Source organism: Oreochromis niloticus, linkage group LG5 (genome assembly GCF_001858045.2).
Source record: "Oreochromis niloticus isolate F11D_XX linkage group LG5, O_niloticus_UMD_NMBU, whole genome shotgun sequence".
Classification (NCBI taxonomy): Eukaryota; Metazoa; Chordata; class Actinopteri; order Cichliformes; family Cichlidae; genus Oreochromis; species Oreochromis niloticus.
Window position 1 is genome coordinate 31,021,248 of NC_031970.2, and position 18,107 is coordinate 31,039,354.

General features: G+C 42.1%; 2 protein-coding genes across 5 annotated transcripts in view; both read left to right on the forward strand.

Moving 5' to 3' along the window:
• Positions 1-13,062, forward strand: part of sulf2a (sulfatase 2a) — a 33,887-nt gene extending 20,825 nt beyond the window's left edge. For 2 of the 3 annotated variants that reach the window (XM_005450196.4, XM_005450197.4), the window contains 20 exons: positions 2,711-2,977; positions 3,718-3,957; positions 4,042-4,193; positions 4,896-5,065; positions 6,551-6,701; positions 6,945-7,120; positions 7,235-7,363; positions 7,642-7,698; positions 7,835-7,964; positions 8,366-8,573; positions 8,954-9,209; positions 9,358-9,454; positions 9,569-9,663; positions 9,741-9,800; positions 9,886-10,052; positions 10,242-10,384; positions 10,529-10,637; positions 10,729-10,762; positions 11,230-11,283; positions 11,650-13,062. In XM_005450196.4, coding sequence (XP_005450253.1) covers positions 2,782-2,977; positions 3,718-3,957; positions 4,042-4,193; positions 4,896-5,065; positions 6,551-6,701; positions 6,945-7,120; positions 7,235-7,363; positions 7,642-7,698; positions 7,835-7,964; positions 8,366-8,573; positions 8,954-9,209; positions 9,358-9,454; positions 9,569-9,663; positions 9,741-9,800; positions 9,886-10,052; positions 10,242-10,384; positions 10,529-10,637; positions 10,729-10,762; positions 11,230-11,283; positions 11,650-11,680 — 2,655 coding nt within the window. In that variant the 5' untranslated portion in view covers positions 2,711-2,781 and the 3' untranslated portion in view covers positions 11,681-13,062. The remainder of the gene's footprint in view (positions 1-2,710; positions 2,978-3,717; positions 3,958-4,041; positions 4,194-4,895; positions 5,066-6,550; positions 6,702-6,944; positions 7,121-7,234; positions 7,364-7,641; positions 7,699-7,834; positions 7,965-8,365; positions 8,574-8,953; positions 9,210-9,357; positions 9,455-9,568; positions 9,664-9,740; positions 9,801-9,885; positions 10,053-10,241; positions 10,385-10,528; positions 10,638-10,728; positions 10,763-11,229; positions 11,284-11,649) is intronic. The other variant, XM_005450198.3, reaches the window with a different exon arrangement.
• A 2,402-nt stretch (positions 13,063-15,464) lies between these two features.
• arhgap46a (Rho GTPase activating protein 46a) overlaps positions 15,465-18,107 on the forward strand; it is a 30,104-nt gene continuing 27,461 nt past the window's right edge. For both annotated transcript variants that reach the window (XM_013270014.3, XM_005450195.4), the window contains exon 1: positions 15,465-15,660. In XM_013270014.3, the coding sequence (XP_013125468.1) occupies positions 15,647-15,660 (14 nt within the window). In that variant the 5' untranslated portion in view covers positions 15,465-15,646. The remainder of the gene's footprint in view (positions 15,661-18,107) is intronic.

Genomic DNA, 18,107 nt, shown 5'->3' on the forward strand with positions numbered 1-18,107 from the left:
TTTCAGGCATCGCTTGGCATTAGTATAACCTTAGATGATCCTTGTTCTTTATACATGCTTTTAGAAGCTTATTCCCTATGATCTCATATTCTGCTAGCTTACTCCCACAGCCTTCCTCTGCAAGCCCCCAGCCTTTAATGAGTTTTGCTGAGAGTTATATTTACTCAAGTTGTCTTGTGCTTCTGTCTAAATGGCAAAATTTCTTCTTTCATTCTGTCTTATCGGGCTGAATCAGCATTGTTGTTTTGCAGCTCACTTAGTACAAAGAGCTGATGTGGGCAGATCTCTGTCAGGAAAACGAGCTCTAAATCACTGCAGTTTACAGACACAACATGGCCTGCATCGCATTATGAATGCGTATAAGCCAACACGGTCATGTTGTTGGAGACCGAGAGCAGCTTGGCTGACAACTGCTGTTCCTTAACTGTCGTCCATCTGTTTTTTCCACACGTCTTCAAGGTGCAATGTCTTCTGTCTGTTTGGAGGTTATGGTTTCGTCTGCTTTTTCTTTGGGTTTCATGTAGCATCTACCACCCGAAGAGATAAACAATACGAGCAGATAAAAGACAGACAGAGGGAGAGCAAGCTGGAAAGAAAGAACCGTGTGTGTCGGTTAGAGCTGATAAAAGCCTGAAAATCCAATTAGTCCTCAGTATCGGGGCAAAGGAGGAGGCCTCACGGGAGTAATGTCAGGAAATATCCACCACCATAGCATGACAATAACACAACATTTACATACTTGGCTATTGATAGAGCAGCGTGAAAAATCTAACTGGATGTTTTCTTGCAAGTCAGGACTATATTTGGTAGCCTTCCCTGATGGGTTTTGCCCACATCAGCTTTTTAAACAGATAAACAACTATCAAAGGCAAGCACTGTACCTACTACACCACAAGCCACCCTGAAAGAGGAGCCAGTGGCAGAGGATGATCTTAATTTTTCAGCATACTGAATATCTTCTTTATTCTCTTTAGATGTCCTGGAAATGATTTTGGTGATGAGGTTTACACTGCTGAATGCAGACAGCGTTGTTTAAATGTGTGTCCTGTCAGCAGGTTTCTTTTTTTCCCCTTATTATGGTTTCCCTCGTTGCTGGTGCCTTCTTTTCATACACTGCCAGAAATGAAAGAGGTATGGAGGCAAGGAGGGAACATGAGAAGGAAGCAGGGACAATTCAGAAAAGCACAGAGCCCCAAGTTAGAGCTCATGTGCTCCTCCTGGGAAGAACCACATGCCCTGGGTTAGAAGAGCAGAGCAAAAACAGCTGCTGCTACATTTTAATCATGTATTGATATGCTCATAGTATGTATTTGCTTGCATGAGTGTGTCGATGGAGGAAGACAGAGGACATACAAAGGTTCTGGTTTTGTATTTGTCTTTAAATGAGGACTGCTCTGGTCATCTCCTTGTGGACTTCCCAGCACATATACCTAACCCCCACCTTCTCACGACAGCGAAACATCACAGTGGGTTGCTGTTGCTTACAAACTGTTTTTAATTACAGTCACAGGGGTGTGTAGCTGCTGATGTGTCATCATAAATTAGATGCTATTTAATTTTTATTGGGGATTTGATCAAAATGAGAATACGCTACATTTTATAAGGCAGATGTTTGTTCTGAAAGGTTCAGATGTGAACAAAGGTGAAAAAAACTATCACAACAAATATTTATTCTTTTATTTCTAAGAAAAAGGTTTTTATTCATTCCGAGACTAAATGTGATCCTCGGTATACAGCCTTTTTTTGCATGAGGATAATTAAAGCGACTCTTAAATCTCGAACACTTACTGATGTGTCTTAATTAGCTACAGTGCTTGCAATTCTACTGTTGATTTTTAGTGAGTTCCTGCAGTCATTGTTTCTGGAGTTTTTACACTGGAAAGTCAGGTTACTGCTGCTGTGGGTTTGCATGGGCACAATAACCAACAGCTGCCATGGTAAACTCTAATGGGATGTATTGTTAATGAGGAAGAGTTATTAGAAAGCTAATAGAACTGAAGTGTAATTTTGGCAAACTGCATGTAGAGATTAATTAAGAAAAGACTATTTAACACATACTTGGCTCTCATTGTTATGTTAAATGTGTGCTCAAGAAGGAGAATATGTAATTTTTTTTGGAACAAGCAGCTGTATGTTTTTGTCTTTTTATTTATTTTATTAACCTTAGTGACATATCCACATTTATTCTTCTACTTTCATTTTCACACTGTGGTGATTTTCTGTTGTAGTGTGCCTTGTCTACTTATGATTTAAGGTGAACATTTTCATTAGAGTCATATTTTGTCCTCACATTGTCACTGCGCTCAATGACCCCTGTCTTTATTTCCCTCCTCTCATCCTGTCTCTCCTTCACCTCTGCCTCATACTCCTTCACCCAACTCCTTCCCCTGTTCTTCGCATTCACCCTAACCCCGTTACGATGAGGTGAGGCCCGAGCTGGCCTCCAGCCCAGGCCCATTAGCCCCAGCCTTGCAGCCATGTGCTCATCACCAGAGATCATTACAATCAGCCAATGACACCACTCTAATGCATCATTAATGATTGATTAACGAGCTGAGCTCAGCCCAAGCGGGTGCATTTGTACGGAAGAGCACCCCATAATGGTCAGGCAAGGCTTGCATCTGCTGTTTTTAACTTGTGCAGCTTTGTGTATGTGCGTGTGTTTGTATGATTTATTCTCATCAGCTTCCCTCTGTGTCCTCTTCCTCAGGCTGAGTAAGGAAGTTGCTGACTCCTCTGTGTTGAAAGAAACACTAAGGAGGTGACTGAGGAGGTGGCGTGATGGCAGGGCGGGGGCTGTCCGCCCCTCTCCCTCTCCTTCTCTTTCTTGTCCTGGTGGGAGTTCTCCCTGAGATTGAGGGCTCGGGATATCTTTCCGGATATCGCCTGAGGAGTCGTTTGCAGAGGGACCGGCACATCCGCAACATCCGACCCAACGTCATTCTCATTCTCACTGATGATCAAGACATAGAACTGGGTAAAATGTTTCCATTAATCCTCTGTGGTGTGCGTTTACTGTGTGATTATGCATCTGTATCTCTGTTCACTTTGTCGGGTACAAACATTTTGTCCATGTGTATCCACCAGCATCAGCAAAGGAAAGTCAGCCTAATGCTGCCTCTTGGCACCATAACAACTGGCCCACTCAAAGTCATGTGTTCCCTTTGCCAGCTCCTCTGTCGCTGGCATGAAATGAGGGCGGCCTATGGCTTCCATTGTCTGGTTGCCAAACCCTGGCCATCTCCCTACCCGCTTAAGTCTTTTAGCAGCGTATTGGGCTGGAGTGGCTGCATAATGGCCTCAGTGACATCCTTTGTCCTCCTGTGATCGCCAGTGAGAAAACTCCCATTGAAAAGCAGGAATTTATGGTCAAGCATCTGTTTCCCCAAACAATCACCATCCGCCTGAAAAGCTTTTAGTACACAGGAGACCAAATGGGTTACACTTTACAAAAAAAGATTTATTCCCTCATCTTATTTCCCCCCTTTCATTTTATCTTGCCACATCCATAATGTTTTTTTCCCAGCTCATGGCCTATATTTATATTTTTACTCTTTACTCTATGTTCAACATCTCACTCTTTTTCCTCTTGAATGCTTTACATCCCTCTGGGTCCCTTTCATTTCAATCGCCGGCTTTTGAATCTGCTCTTACCCTCCTGTCCCCTCGTACAACCCCACCCCCCTTTTCTCTCCCTTTCCCCCTGTTGCCTCCCAGGCTCTATGCAGGCCATGAACAAAACTCGGCACATCATGGAAAAGGGCGGTACACATTTTTCAAACGCTTTCTCCACCACGCCAATGTGCTGCCCATCCCGCTCCTCCATCCTGACAGGAAAGTATGTGCATAATCACCATACCTATACCAACAACGAGAACTGCTCCTCACCCTCGTGGCAGGCCCACCACGAGCCGCACACATTTGCTGTCCACCTCAACAACTCAGGCTACAGGACAGGTGAGCGTTGCAGAGTCCAAATCGAGCTTCAGTCATCCCCGTTGAGTACATCATTAACTTGCTGCGCACCTGTTCTTCACTCAGCCTTTTTTGGAAAGTACCTCAATGAGTACAACGGCTCCTACGTGCCTCCTGGCTGGAAGGAGTGGGTAGCATTGGTGAAAAACTCACGTTTCTACAACTACACCCTCTGCAGAAACGGTGTACGAGAGAAGCACAGCAGCGACTACACAAAGGTATTATTGCACTCTTCTGACATCAAAAGGAAAATACATGTATCTTTACAGAATAATTATCACTGCAAAACTAAAGTAAAAGTTACAAGTATCATTAGATTACATTTGTTTAGATCTTTTTTCTACTCTACCTGAGCAGCTCTTTATACAAATTGCCCAGTTCACCCATTCACACTCCTTCATTCATACTTAGTTTCCACATGAGTGCTTTCTAACACTTACACACATTCAGAGGGCAACTCGAGATTTGTATCTTGCCCGAGGATATTTGGCATGCAGACCAAAGCAAGGCCAGAGCGATCGAACCACCAACCCTCCGATTAGTAGATACCTCCTGAGCTACACCCACTCCAACATTTACATAAGTGACTGTATTGACTTTTGTAATTACAAATGAAATTGACAGTTGGTTTTTATCCCTGCATGTGCTGAGATTGACACAAAATCATTTAATGAAATGTGTGAAAAGTGATGCCTTTGTTCAGATAAAAACAACAATTCAATAAGTTTAAGCAACATAATACACGTGAAAATTGTACTTTAAAGTAGCTTAGCAAGATGAAGGGTTAAAACATTGAGCAGTTCCACTGACTCAGTATCAGTAACGTCTGGTTTTGACTCGCACAGTGCTGGTGCTCTGCTCTTTGACTCCCTCTGTCACTCACTGAGTACATGATAAATAATATTTTATGTACTTTACAGGACTATCTGACAGATGTCATTACCAACAACAGCATCGACTACTTCCGTATGTCCAAGAGGCTGTACCCTCACCGGCCTGTGTTGATGGTTCTGAGTCACGTTGCTCCACATGGTCCAGAGGACTCTGCCCCGCAGTACAGCGCCGCTTTCTCCAATGCATCACAGCACATGTAAGGAAACGAGTTAGCTTCAAATTGCCAAAACAAACTCTGTGAATAACCAAGTTACGAGTTAGCAGATTGTTGCAGGTTTTCCGATGGTCTGTGATAATACATGCACAGATAATTGGCAGCTGTTTGAACAGGAGCTTTGCCTATGGGATGTAAGTGTGTTTGGTTTGAGGGGGACAAAGATAACAAGTACACAGATACATTTTTAAATTTTCACATCCAGAGCTATTTGCTTGCATATGAGTCATCTGTGCATTCAGGCTGCTTCTATGACCCAGAATGACACAAATTCCATAATCTCGACTCAATCTCATCCTCCTCTGCCTGCAGAATGTTGTTGGCAGCCGATGCGTCTCCTGCCACTGCCAGTGCTTTGCTCCAGTTTATTTGGCTCGTGCATTGTTCACATTAGTGGTACCACCATAATGAGACCTGCTAATTTGTAGCATTTTGTCAGTGGTACAAGAAGAGAGGAATGATGTATGTATAGAGCTTAGGTAATGATGAAGCCATGTGCACACACACACACACACCCCTAACACCTCCAGTTTTTATTCCTGACCCTTTGTGCTCACTGGCTGCCTAGTGCTGCTAGCTAATGGCAGAGCTGCTATTGGCCTCTAGAGATGTAGCCAAGGCCAGTAATGAGACTCCAATTTCTACCCCCTCACACCATCCTGCTGCTTCATCTAATCCCTCCAGCACCATTAACCTGTGCCACACAAGCTTTAAACACATAGAATATTCTGAAAATTCAGCCCTAGTGTCTTTGTGCAAACTTTTAATTGCTCTTTCTCCATAAATTTCCTCTCCCTCGGGTGATGTTTTCTGTGAGAGCCTTCTCTGGCTATTTTCTCACTCCATCTCCCTCTGTCCTTATCAACCACACTAAGAGAGAGAGGCAGTAAAAGTCCTGCACTCCTCTAGTGGTAAACCTTCTTCTCACCTTGGCACATTACAGACACATCTTCACAGTACATTAGATTTCTCACTGCAGAATAAGCTTCGGGACATTAGCATTTCTTAAAAGTCAAATCGATCCACTTTAAACATTAAAGGTATTTTCTTTTAGGATCTCATTAGCTATTTAGCAGTTTTTATTCTCAAATACAGTTCTATATGGCTTGGAGTTAAATATTGATCAAACTGGGCTCACTGTGTGCAGACCTATTGATTGCATTTTACATGGTTTATGTAACCTCCACTTTAGCATTCCATAAACAGTTTTCTGGCTACTTTAGGGAAAAAGGATTGGAGACATTAGCCAGCACAGGAAGAAAATGTTGCTGTGAATGCATGCATTTTGGTTCTATGATTCAATTTACAGCTAAAGAATATGGAAACATTTCTGTGCAAATGTACGGTGACTAGTACAAAAAGAACTCTGTCTCCTTTAAAATGTAAGTGGAATCAGTATAAGTGAAATGCTTATTAAACCACATAAGTTTAAGCTTCAAACTTTTTTGCTGTTTTCTTTCTTTTTAGAACCCCCAGCTACAACTACGCCCCTAACCCAGACAAGCACTGGATCCTACGCTACACTGGACCTATGAAGCCTGTCCACATGCAGTTCACTAACATGCTTCAGCGCAGGAGGATGCAGACTCTGCTGTCGGTGGATGACAGTGTGGAGAAGGTATTCAGACAAGCAGACAGACGTATGCTTAAACACAGACACACACACACATCTCATCTGACAGCCTTAAGTCCTGGGAGATCTGTGCTTGTTCTGACTGGGACTGTATAATGTATTCACTGACACACTTGGTAAATTGTTCAATCCTCCTTTCCCACAATCTGGCACAAGAGACTTGAGCTATCAAACAGAAGTAAAACTTTTCACACTGTGTGAGTGTTCAATGAACTATATCCTCCGTAGGTGTACAACATGTTGGTGGAGACAGGTGAACTGGACAACACGTACCTCATTTACACTTCAGACCACGGCTACCATATCGGCCAGTTTGGTCTTGTGAAGGGCAAATCAATGCCTTATGAGTTTGATATCCGTGTACCCTTCTACATTCGAGGGCCTAATGTGGAGCAAGGTGCTATGTAAGTGACTCCTTGTTTTTCTCTTGCATTCAGTATAGGGATAAAGGTAAATACCATTGTGACTATTTTCTTCTATCTAGTTCTATAGAAAAAAATGTTCTTGTTGTCCTGCAGTAATCCTCACATAGTATTGAACATTGACCTGGCACCAACTCTGCTGGACATGGCTGGTGTTGATATCCCTGCAGAAATGGACGGCAAGTCTATCCTCAAGTTGCTAGACACAGACCGACCAGTCAATAGGTGAATACCTACTTTACTTTATAAACTCAGTATCTTGGTATTCTGTATGCGTTTTCTGAATAGCATTTAAAATACCAGGAATGTGTCAAAAAGGTCGAGTCTCGAACTCTGTTGATTTCATGGGCATAATGAAATCTGCAATCCAAACATAAAAATGGAACACCAGTTTCTTCTCAGTAGCATGCAAGGATGACATTTAAAATAGAGTACATGTTTATCCTGTGCAAATATCACAGTGGTCTAACAGGATTTCTGAAAACTTTTTACTGATTTTACAGGTTCCAGTTGAGCAGGAAGGGTAAAACATGGAGGGATTCTTTCCTCGTGGAGAGAGGGTATGTTTCATTGATTTATCTTTTGCGAAAACTGTTCCCAAACCAGGAATTGTCCTCTGGCAACATCAGACTTCTTGTCTGGTTGGCTCAAGAAAAAAAAATCGTTTTCTGTTTTTTTGTTTTTCTGTGCTTTCAGGAAGCCTCCGCACAAGAGGGCCGATGGGAAGGAAGTGGCCCAGGAAGAGAACTTCCTGCCAAAATATCAGAGGGTGAAGGACCTGTGCCAAAAAGCAGAGTACCAGACCTCCTGCCAGCAGCCAGGACAGGTACTTGACCTGTAAGATCTAGAACAGAGAGGTTAATGAAGTCTGAATAGAACAAAATTAAGAGATAATTAACATTCTGGTTGCAATCTGCTGAGTTATCTGCAGTCATTGTATGTTTCATAGAATATAAAAGTCTCTTTCTTAATCCTCCAAAATGAAGAGCATGAGCACGTGTGTATAAAGAGCTTTCCAGTTTGAATAAGACTCATAAAAGGCTCATCCCAGAAGATTAATATTATTATTACTATTACTGCTCATCTTGAATATGTCTTGTGCTCATTTAGATGTCTGTGCACAGTGAATTTTATCATCATGCTATAAAGACTGGGTCAAAATGATGTTATACTCTATAAAATCTCAAAGACCCGTGTAAATCCATATTTCCCCGTGCCTTCTTTCAGAAGTGGCAGTGTGTGGAGGACCCGACTGGCAAGCTGAGGCTGTATAAGTGCAAGGGCATGGCTAGTCTCTTTGCCCCACGTATGCAGGCTCTGATGGCCAGCAGTGCCTCACAGCTGTCTCTCACATCCAACTCTGACAGCTGTGACTGCAGCAATTCCGGCTTCAAACCATCCATCATGAAGAGGAAGAGGCTTCTCACCAAAAAGAGTCAGTTCCTGTTGTCGCTTACATTGTTGTCATTGCTATAAATAGATGTTTTTGTTTAGAAAGAAGATTTTCTTTACTTTGAAACGTCCTTGCAGTAGTCTATGAGGCCTGCCAAATGGGGCCATTTATCTCAAGCGAAAATAACCAGCTTTTGAAGTATTCATGAGACCAGAAGGATATGTCAGTGCTGCCATCAAGTGGCAGAATAGAGCAGACAAATTACCAATTAAATAGCAAAAGCTTGTAAAGTATTCCCAGAATATGATACAACTTGCATGGAATTTTGATTTATATCAGTCTGTTTAGTTGCTGTTATGTCATCTATCCTGACATAAAGAATCAAAAACACGTCTTACATTAATCTGTCTCGTTTTCTGCAGAGATAAAGTCCAGTAAGGGTACAAGTAGGAAGCGTTGGGCCCGCTCTATATCATTTGAGCTGGGTGGTGACCTGTATGCTGTAGACCTAGAAAAAGGCTACTGGCCACTGGGGTCCAGGAACAGCAGCTGGGCCAGAGACAGGAGGAGAGGAGTGAATGAGGAAGACAATGAAGAGTTCAGTGGCATGGAAGTGACAGTCAAACCCACCACCAGCAACAAACTTGCACCACCTGCTGCTATTAAAGTCACATATAGGTGCGTGTGTGTGTGTGTACATTGTTCCACATGAATGTGTAATGTTCCTGGAGGTAAAAGACAGAAATCAACTGTTAGAAATTAATTTAGATTGCCTATATATTTTTTAGTAATGCTAATAATAATATATTGTTTCTATGCCCTTCAGATGCTCCATTCTTATGAATGACACAGTTAAATGTGATGGAGGCCTCTATAAGTCCCTTCAAGCATGGAAAGACCACAAATTGCACATAGAGCACGAGGTACTGTTCCTTTTTGCTTTTTAAAAAAAAAAAAACTTGTTATATTTAATACATATTGTAGGTTATTTATAGCCTGTGGTGTCTAATTAGATTTGGGGCAACTTTCCTTTTTAGATCGAAACCTTGCAGACAAAAATCAAGAACTTGCGTGAGGTCAAAGGTCATCTGAAAAACGTGCGGCCAGAGGAGTGTCAGTGCGACAGTCCCAGGTGAGAGAATTTAAGGGTGACAGATCAGCACCAACACAGAGATTCAGCACATCTGACAGCTGACTTTGTCTTTTCAGTTATCTCACTACGAATAAGGAGACTTTCCAACTTAATGCAGGACAAATGCTCTCACTCAGGTAAAACGTATAACACTCGTTTACTGTGTAGTAATTTTGAATTCCTGACTCAGGCTAGTTGTGACGTATGTTTTGTATTTGTTAGAATGCCATCAAAGCAGAAGACTCAGTGGTTGCAGAAGGAGCAGAAACGCAGAAAGAAACTACGGAAATTCCTCAAGAGGCTTCAGAACAACGACACGTGCAGCATGCCCGGCCTGACCTGCTTCACACATGACAACCATCATTGGCAGACTGCTCCCTTCTGGACAAGTGAGGGATAGTCTATGGATATAGCAAGTTGTTCAAAGAGTATCATGGTGGAACATACCTCTTTGTTTCTGGCACTATTTTCCTGAGCAGAAATGATGACAACAATGTTTTGAAGCACGTTTTTCAAACCCTTGTTTTCCACTCTCATCCCTCCCTTCCTTATAAACTCCCCCTTCCTCTGATCCTCAGTGGGTCCATTCTGTGCATGCACCAGTGCCAACAACAACACATACTGGTGCCTCAGGACCATCAATGACACACACAATTTCCTGTTCTGTGAATTTGCTACGGGCTTCCTGGAGTATTTTGACCTCAACACCGACCCGTACCAGGTATTTTATTTCAACAGACACACAGAGTGGCAGTTACCAATAATATGTTTAAAATAATCCCACTACATGATTCATGATGCACATGGGATAGTTCCCAAAATTTCCAAAGTCCTTGCTGACATTTTGTCCTTATTATTCCTGCAGCTGATAAATGCTGTCAACACCCTTGATCGGAACGCTCTGAATTTGATGCATCAACAACTTATGGAATTACGGGGCTGCAAAGGACATAAGCAGTGCAACCCAGAGAAGGGTCAGTTAAAGATCTCTGTGGTAAATATGATATATTGTAGCGCCGACAGTCATTTGAAACTAAGATTATTGCTACCCCTGCTTCTTTTCAGGAGGAAAGGAGCGAAACTACTTCAGTGAATACAGGTATTTCTTCCTCTAAACAGCTTGCAGCTGATTGCTTTCACAACCATCACAGATGGAATTCAAGTTATAATATGAATTCAGAGAGGTTACTGCTGAGTCTTTGGTTATGTTTTTGCTCATTGACAGTCATCTAGGGAGCTGAGGAAACAAAATACAGACACGTTTCTCTGAAACTGAACCTCTGAACTGCCATGGTTCCTCACTGCTGTGATTGAAGCATTGTAGCATGCAGAAGTCAAATCCGAAGAGGGCTAAATGCAAGGCTGCTTTTCAGCTTCTGCCTTTTTGTAATCAACCCTAATTGCGTGTGTGTGTGTGTGTGTGTGTGTGTGTGTGTGTGGGGTTGTGTTTATGTGTATATTTGCGTGCATCTATGTCTGTGTGTGCGTGTGTGTGTATACCTGTGGGTTTTGTCTTCATGCACGTGCATTGGTCCCGCGCGTGTATACGTGCTGTGCATGCTTCAGGCCAGTTCATCGCCGAAAGAGGCCAAAAGTGAAGAAGCCCTCCTCCAAATCGCTGTGAGTTTGTCATAACCCATCTGCTCCTTTGTAGTCAGCCAGCATCTCCATCCAGATTTTTTAGCATGGTCAGATGACTTAACAGCATGGTGCCCTATTTACTGTATTTCTGTACTCCTCTACTAATAGTATTTACATTTCCCTGCATTGCATTGCTGCACCATTTTCATTCGCTCTCTCGGCTCAAATTCATTACAGCAATGCAGATATGTCATTGTCACATTGTGTTGTGTTTTCTGTTCTGTTATTGTCATTTCCTGCTTTTCCTCGCAGTGTTGCTAGGAACAGACCACAGCTGGAGCCATGGTTTCCAGTGAATGCCTCAAGCAGTGCATTTAACTTACAGTAATTGTTTCTCTTGCACAGAGGGCAGATTTGGGAAGGGTGGGTTGGTTAACCACCTGCAGCCCACAACCGACCGCATCGGCCTCCTCCAGAGAAGGAAGGAGAATGGAAAGTGCAGAAAACCTGAAGACCTCGACTTTGATAGACCATATGCTGGGATACCACTCTAAGCTGGGTTTCATTTTCGGGGGAGCTGCTCCTCATAGCCCCCTACTGGGGCGTAGGAAATACTAAGGCCTACAAGAAGTCTAAAGACTCAGCAATTATCTACTTTGGAACATATTTCATATCCATTTGCAAACTTTGCCACCCCCAGCTGTCAGGATTGTTAACAACAACAACAAGATTCTGTAAATCAAGTGGAACAGTTTGGTGTCTGCAAGCCTTTCAGTATACCACTAATGCTTGTAGATAATATACAATGTCTCAGCTTTAATCAGCTTTCTTTCATGTCATATGGGACTGTGTGGAAACATGATGAGTAACATGTCACCTCTGCTGCTACACAATGATGTCATGGCCTTGTGATGTCTCTGTGGTACATGCGGATTAGCTAACTATTTCACACTTGGAGTAACATTAAGACATATGTTGTATTCTTTCTCTGCACCAACGTGTCTGCACATGGAAGTAAAGTGGACTTAACCAACAACCAACTGTATCAAACATTTCGCCATACTCTTTTGTATTATAGTTATTCTTAACACTGATGAATGTCCTTTGTTACTACAGGTCATCCTCCTCACAGCTGTGAGCTCTGAGGTGACCTGAGTTTGCCTGCAATGATTTAAACTCATACACAGAATTCAACAAAAGTCTCTTTATGCCCTTGAAGAGGTCTAGATTAACAACACCACCTCACAATGATACAATCCTCCAGACTACGTGACCTGTAACAGAATGTGTCATTTGTGAATGCCGTTTTACTCCTTTGTATTGTCAGTATCACACTGTAGAAGTATCCAAATAGTTTGTTCAGCTTGCTATACATGGTGCTACAAGATAACAATACAGAAGTCCGAAATCTTGCTGTACAGTACAGTATGTATTTGAATGTATGTTGTGCAATTAATATAAATGTTTACAATATTTTTTATAATACTGGAGAGGCAACCTCATTGTATGATACGAGTTGACAAAATGAACTTATAGGGAGAAATGTAGCTTGAGAAATGTCATTGTCATTGAGATTTGTATGTTTGTCCTTATTTACATCGGAAAAGCACTTAAAGGGTTCACTGTGAAGAGCTGCGCCATGTACATTAATGGACAGTATACTTTGCGCCGGAAGAAAAACAAAACAGTGTAATACTCATTGATGTGAAGTTTACTTCTTGCATTTGTTAGCTTCTTTTCTTTTCTTTTTTTTAGGCAATACTTCCTTTTACTAGAGTGCTGATAGTCAATGTGAATAAAGTGTTGTTTGACCATAAATATGACCTGGCTTTTATTTTGAAATTGTTAAGTGGTTTACTGTTTTCATGTCCAGCAGGTGTCTCTGTCTGCTCGTTTCTGTGGACAACCGATGTAGGTGTGTAGTATAATGAGTGCAGTGACATGTGGAAACTGTAACCTATTTGCTCGCAATAATGTCCCTTTCACTGTTGCATCAGGAGGAAATCTCAATAGTGTAAACCTAGCAGCTTGAGATCATTAAATTGATAGTCATAGCATTCTGATTGGCACAGTCAAGTTAACTCTGTTATTTCCAGTCACGTTTTGTTTAAAATGTATGCAGTTATTTTTTTTTGCTTCAGCTTTTTTTTTTTTGTTATTACAATTCAGAAGGTCAACAACAAGAATTCAGAAGTTCAGAAAAGGAAACATCACATTCAGAACGCTGGCATCTCAGTCTGAATAAACATGAACGCACGCCCACTTATGCACAACTTTAATCAAACTGACAAACTAAAATTTAAAGGTGAACTAAGGTAATTTTTTGAGGTTATTTAATAGGAAATAATGTATTGTGCTCATGAATATACGTTAATTAGTGTGTAATAATGTGTTAGATCACAGGGTATTAAGCCATGTACTGGTTCAGAGTGATGATCAGCATCAGGTTCAAACCAGTGGATGCCTGCGATTTAAACACAAGATGTGTTTTCATAAACTTGGAATTAAGCCATTAAAAATACACAGGAGCAGGCTCCACTTTGTGGAGGCCACCATGTTTCCCAGCCATCTTAAATACAGTGGCCGAAAAAGACATTACACCATCATTTCACCCGGTGTTTGTGCCTGTACACTGGCCAACTTACATCGTACACCTTATAAGTTACTTCTTTCCCTTTCAAACCATATATGTGACCATTTAACATTTGTATGTGTATATCATTGTGTACTCATCGTCTTTCTCGTTATGTATTGTTTTTTTTCTCTGTTTTCTCTCTTCCCTCATTTCCACTTCATCCTCTTCCTCCTCATCTCAAACCTCCTCTTCTGAACTGCAGTTAAGACTCACCACACACCAACACATGCATAAACATGCTTATTTATTCCAGATATTGTCGCAATTACATATTCAACAGATTACACATGCGACCCTTCCATCTCTGGACAGCTGAGAAGACCCAGCTAAACAACAACAGCTGCTTATAAGCTAACATTTTGCTAGCTATTTTTATGCTTGACTGTCCTAAAATTCTCACTTTTCCTCTGATAAACAGCTTGATTACTAAGTGTCTGAGTCCAGCAATGTTGGATCTACACCAAAGAAAGTTTCACTAAGAGCAGCAACAGAAAAGTTCAGGATATCCTCAACAACTCACCACTGTCATCGGACATAAGTGAGCTTCACTGACCCATTGACTCCTATCAGACTCCTTTCACAAAGTTTTGCAGGCTCTTCCACAATGTATAGACGTGGACACCTGGCTGAAGAAATAGCAGGGTGAGTTATTTGTCTCATGGAAGACACCACAGAGAATTCAATTGTCTGCAGTTTGCAATCTGCTGACATCTAGGCAAGATTTTACACACTGTGCCTTTAAAATAGCCACGGTATATTTTGATTTTATTATAGATTTGTGGAAGTAGACAACAACAGTTTAAATAACCAGATGAACAATGACAATAAAAGACTATTCTATTCTATTCTATTCTAACAGTTTCCAAAAACATTAATACGCTGCTTTTTAAGAGAAAGCACAGGATTATCCGCTTTGATACTTTGTGCAAGCAAAGCCCTTCAGTCAGACCTGCCCTGCAGAGACCAGAGTCTAGGTGGGGGTATTGCACTAAATTAGCCAGGTAACTTAAAAAAAAGAGCATGCAACAGCTTCTCTGGACAAAAGTTAATGAACAACAATTATTCGTATTGGCTATCGCCTGTTCTTCTGGACATGCTCTCTGTTGTGCACGATGCTGACTGTGCTGAGCGCATTGCCTGGACATGCCTTCACAGCAGTCAGAAAAAAAGTGGGAGGGACTGGTCAAAGAGTGAGCCAGTCAGATACCACTACTCTTGAATTTTCACATATGAATCGAATAATGTATTTCAGCTGTGTAATGCAATGCAAATCTGTTGCTTGCTTGCTTAACAAACCTTCTAATAAATAGACCGCATTTGTTAAAAATAGCAGCCTTAGTTTTATTTAACTTCATATATGAAGTGAATTGAAGTTCCTGTGGAAGTTGGCACACAACCCCCCCTTCTAACCTTTAACATCTTATCACTTTACTTTGTTGAGCCAGCTGAACCCTTAAATGTTTTGGCTATTTAAAAAAAAGTGCCGCTTTTTCCAGAAAGCCAGTCGAAGGGCTTCAGGATGGGTGGTGTGGTGTGGAAGAGGGAGGGGAGCAGACTGGGTGGGGGTGCAGACTGGGTGACCCCCATCGCAACCTATGACTCACGTGCAGAGGCGGAGACTGCGTACGGGATTTGCCACCGGAGAGCCGTCCCGTACTACTCACTGCTCGGACAGTTCAGTGCGCTCACAAAACTAACCTTACAAGCAAGAAGAGATAAAAACTGTACAGTTTCTTTCGCTGGAGCCTCGTTTAAAATGTGAAGAGCATGGCCGGGACAAGGTAAGCAGACTCTTTAATTTCACAGCGGCGCGAAATGAAGCGGAGAAAGTTTAGAAGCCGCCGACGCTGAACCGGAGCCCACAGCTCGCGGGATAGTAACATTATTTTAAGCCTCTGTGGGTATTTTAAAATAAACATTTTTTTAATCACTACCAAAGTCTGTTAGGGGTGACTTCTAAGTTTAACAGATTCTTTAAACCTCGAAATGTTCTTTTTTTATTTTCAATTATAATTATTATCTATCGTCGGTGAGTTAAAAGTAAAACATTACACTGTAGCTCGCTAACGCCTATCATGGGAAGCTAGGTGGCAAAGGTTTGACACATCCGCCCAAAGTTTTTAATTGTAGGGAGAAGCTGCAGTGTGGGGGCTGTGGTGGGAGACGGAGGCTACTTCTTAATTCTATCTAGTCTCCAAATGGGCTTCACTGGCTTAGCTCTTTGCTGTGGTTTTAGGAGCCCGGTAACCCAAAAAGAGGGCAAATGCTCCACAGTCCATTTGTTGCTCCTGTTTCTACTACTGCTGTGGCTCTCAGATTCAGCTCCACATGTCTTAATTTCTTCGCCATCTGTTTTCACTGCAGATGTGCATTAAAACTTTGTTTAGCTTTCATCGGTTGCTTGCTTTAGTCCCCACGGTCTATTTAAAGTCACTTACTGTTTTGGCTACAGATTTTCATATGGGAACTCCTTAGTGTTGTGATACATGCAGTAAAACCAATTCCTCGCCCTGTACCTGCTGTTGAGTGCAGTGCATTAGATAGTAGCTGACGAGCAAGTTTTCGAGTCAGCTGTCATTTATATAGCCTAAAGCTGTTTATTTTGGCAGGGCATGCCAACCTGACTTCCTGGGCGCAGCAGTTTTCACCATCTCCCTGCCCAGCTGGTGCTCATCTGATGACTTTTGTTTGCATTTGCGTGGCGTTGGTGTAAATTTCTCTATCTGCTCAGCAAATTGCAAGAGATAGATGAAATACTATAACAGAGGACAGCGATGTTGTTTGGTCAAAGTTTCCGTAGCTCATGAGTTTTTTCTGTGAGTTGTAGGAACCACACTTGAAAATGAGGATGTTGTCTCGGTGTTTACCCTGCAAGCTCACAACAGTGGGCAGACAAAATAGAACAAGCAACACATCCCCTTTGAGATGACTCAAAACTGGTGCTTTCTGCAAAGAAGAGACCGGACATCCATCCTAGACAGACAATAGGGAAGTTTGTTTGCCTGTTGACAGGAAGTGAAGCCTGTCCTGTACTGACGGCTGCATGTTATGAGTCATTGTATGTTAATATCGCTGTGATTTCATTAGCTTCAACATACACATTTCCAGCTTTCACTCCTTTCTCTGATCCCTTGAGGATCAGTGCTCTTAACACTCAGCACGCACTTTTCACCCGACTTTGATTCTCTGTGGCCTGCCACAGTGACTTTGTAATGAGGTTAAGGTGATTTGTCCAAACAAATTTATCCGTACCTGAGCAACCACTGACACTGCGAACTGTGGGGATTACGGACAGGTTTAAATCGCAGGCACCCACTGGTTTGAACCAGATGATGATCGTCACTCAGAATCATTTCGTGGCTTAATATCCTGTTGTACTTTTTAGGCCTATGACACACTTTTCACCAAGAGTTAAAAGAGGTGAACAAGTTTATGTAACGTCAGTGAGCTAAGGTGTAAATGAAACCCACAAAGTGCAATTAACACATTGAACATAAAGAATCTGCCACTACCTGAAGATCTATTGTTGTTAGTGAAATATTAATCCTTCTCTACACGTTGAGCCCCAGCGATGGCCTCTTAAATCATAATCCACTCCTCCCCTCAGGCCCACACGGGTCTGGCGTTAACATCTTCACTGGCCTGCTCTGCATTTCTAATCCTAGAGAGTCTGCCGTCTGCACCTTCACTTCCTCTAGAGGACAATCCGGACGTTCCTTTCCTGCGTGGCTCCTCGCTGACCCCCTTGCTTACCCTGTAGCTGCGCTCTGGGATTAGACTCTGGCCTCGTTTGTCATGTCAGCAGGGGGAGGATTCGCGGGGGATGGTGTGGGCCTAGACCAAAATGAAGTTACAAACTGCTGCTGGTGGTGGTTGTAGGCAAGCAGGTCAGATACTAATAAAAACTGCTGTTTTGACAGCACCCAGATAGCACAGGTGGAATTCTTTATTTTATTTTATTTTATATAAAAGGGGTGATGCACAATATGTATTCATCGATAACCCTGAATGATTTTACAAGATAATGTTTAGAGAATGAATGTTTGTGTTTATTAAGCACAATTACCTCGTAATAGGTTCATTCTTTTTTTTTTTTTGTTTGGACAAGTAACCTCATTGTTCCCGCTCTGACAGCTGATGTGCTGATAGAAAGGCCATCTTCTATGATGCTGCAGCTTCTGTTGCACATGTTCGCTCTCGTCCAGAGTCTTATGTGACCTCAGAAGTA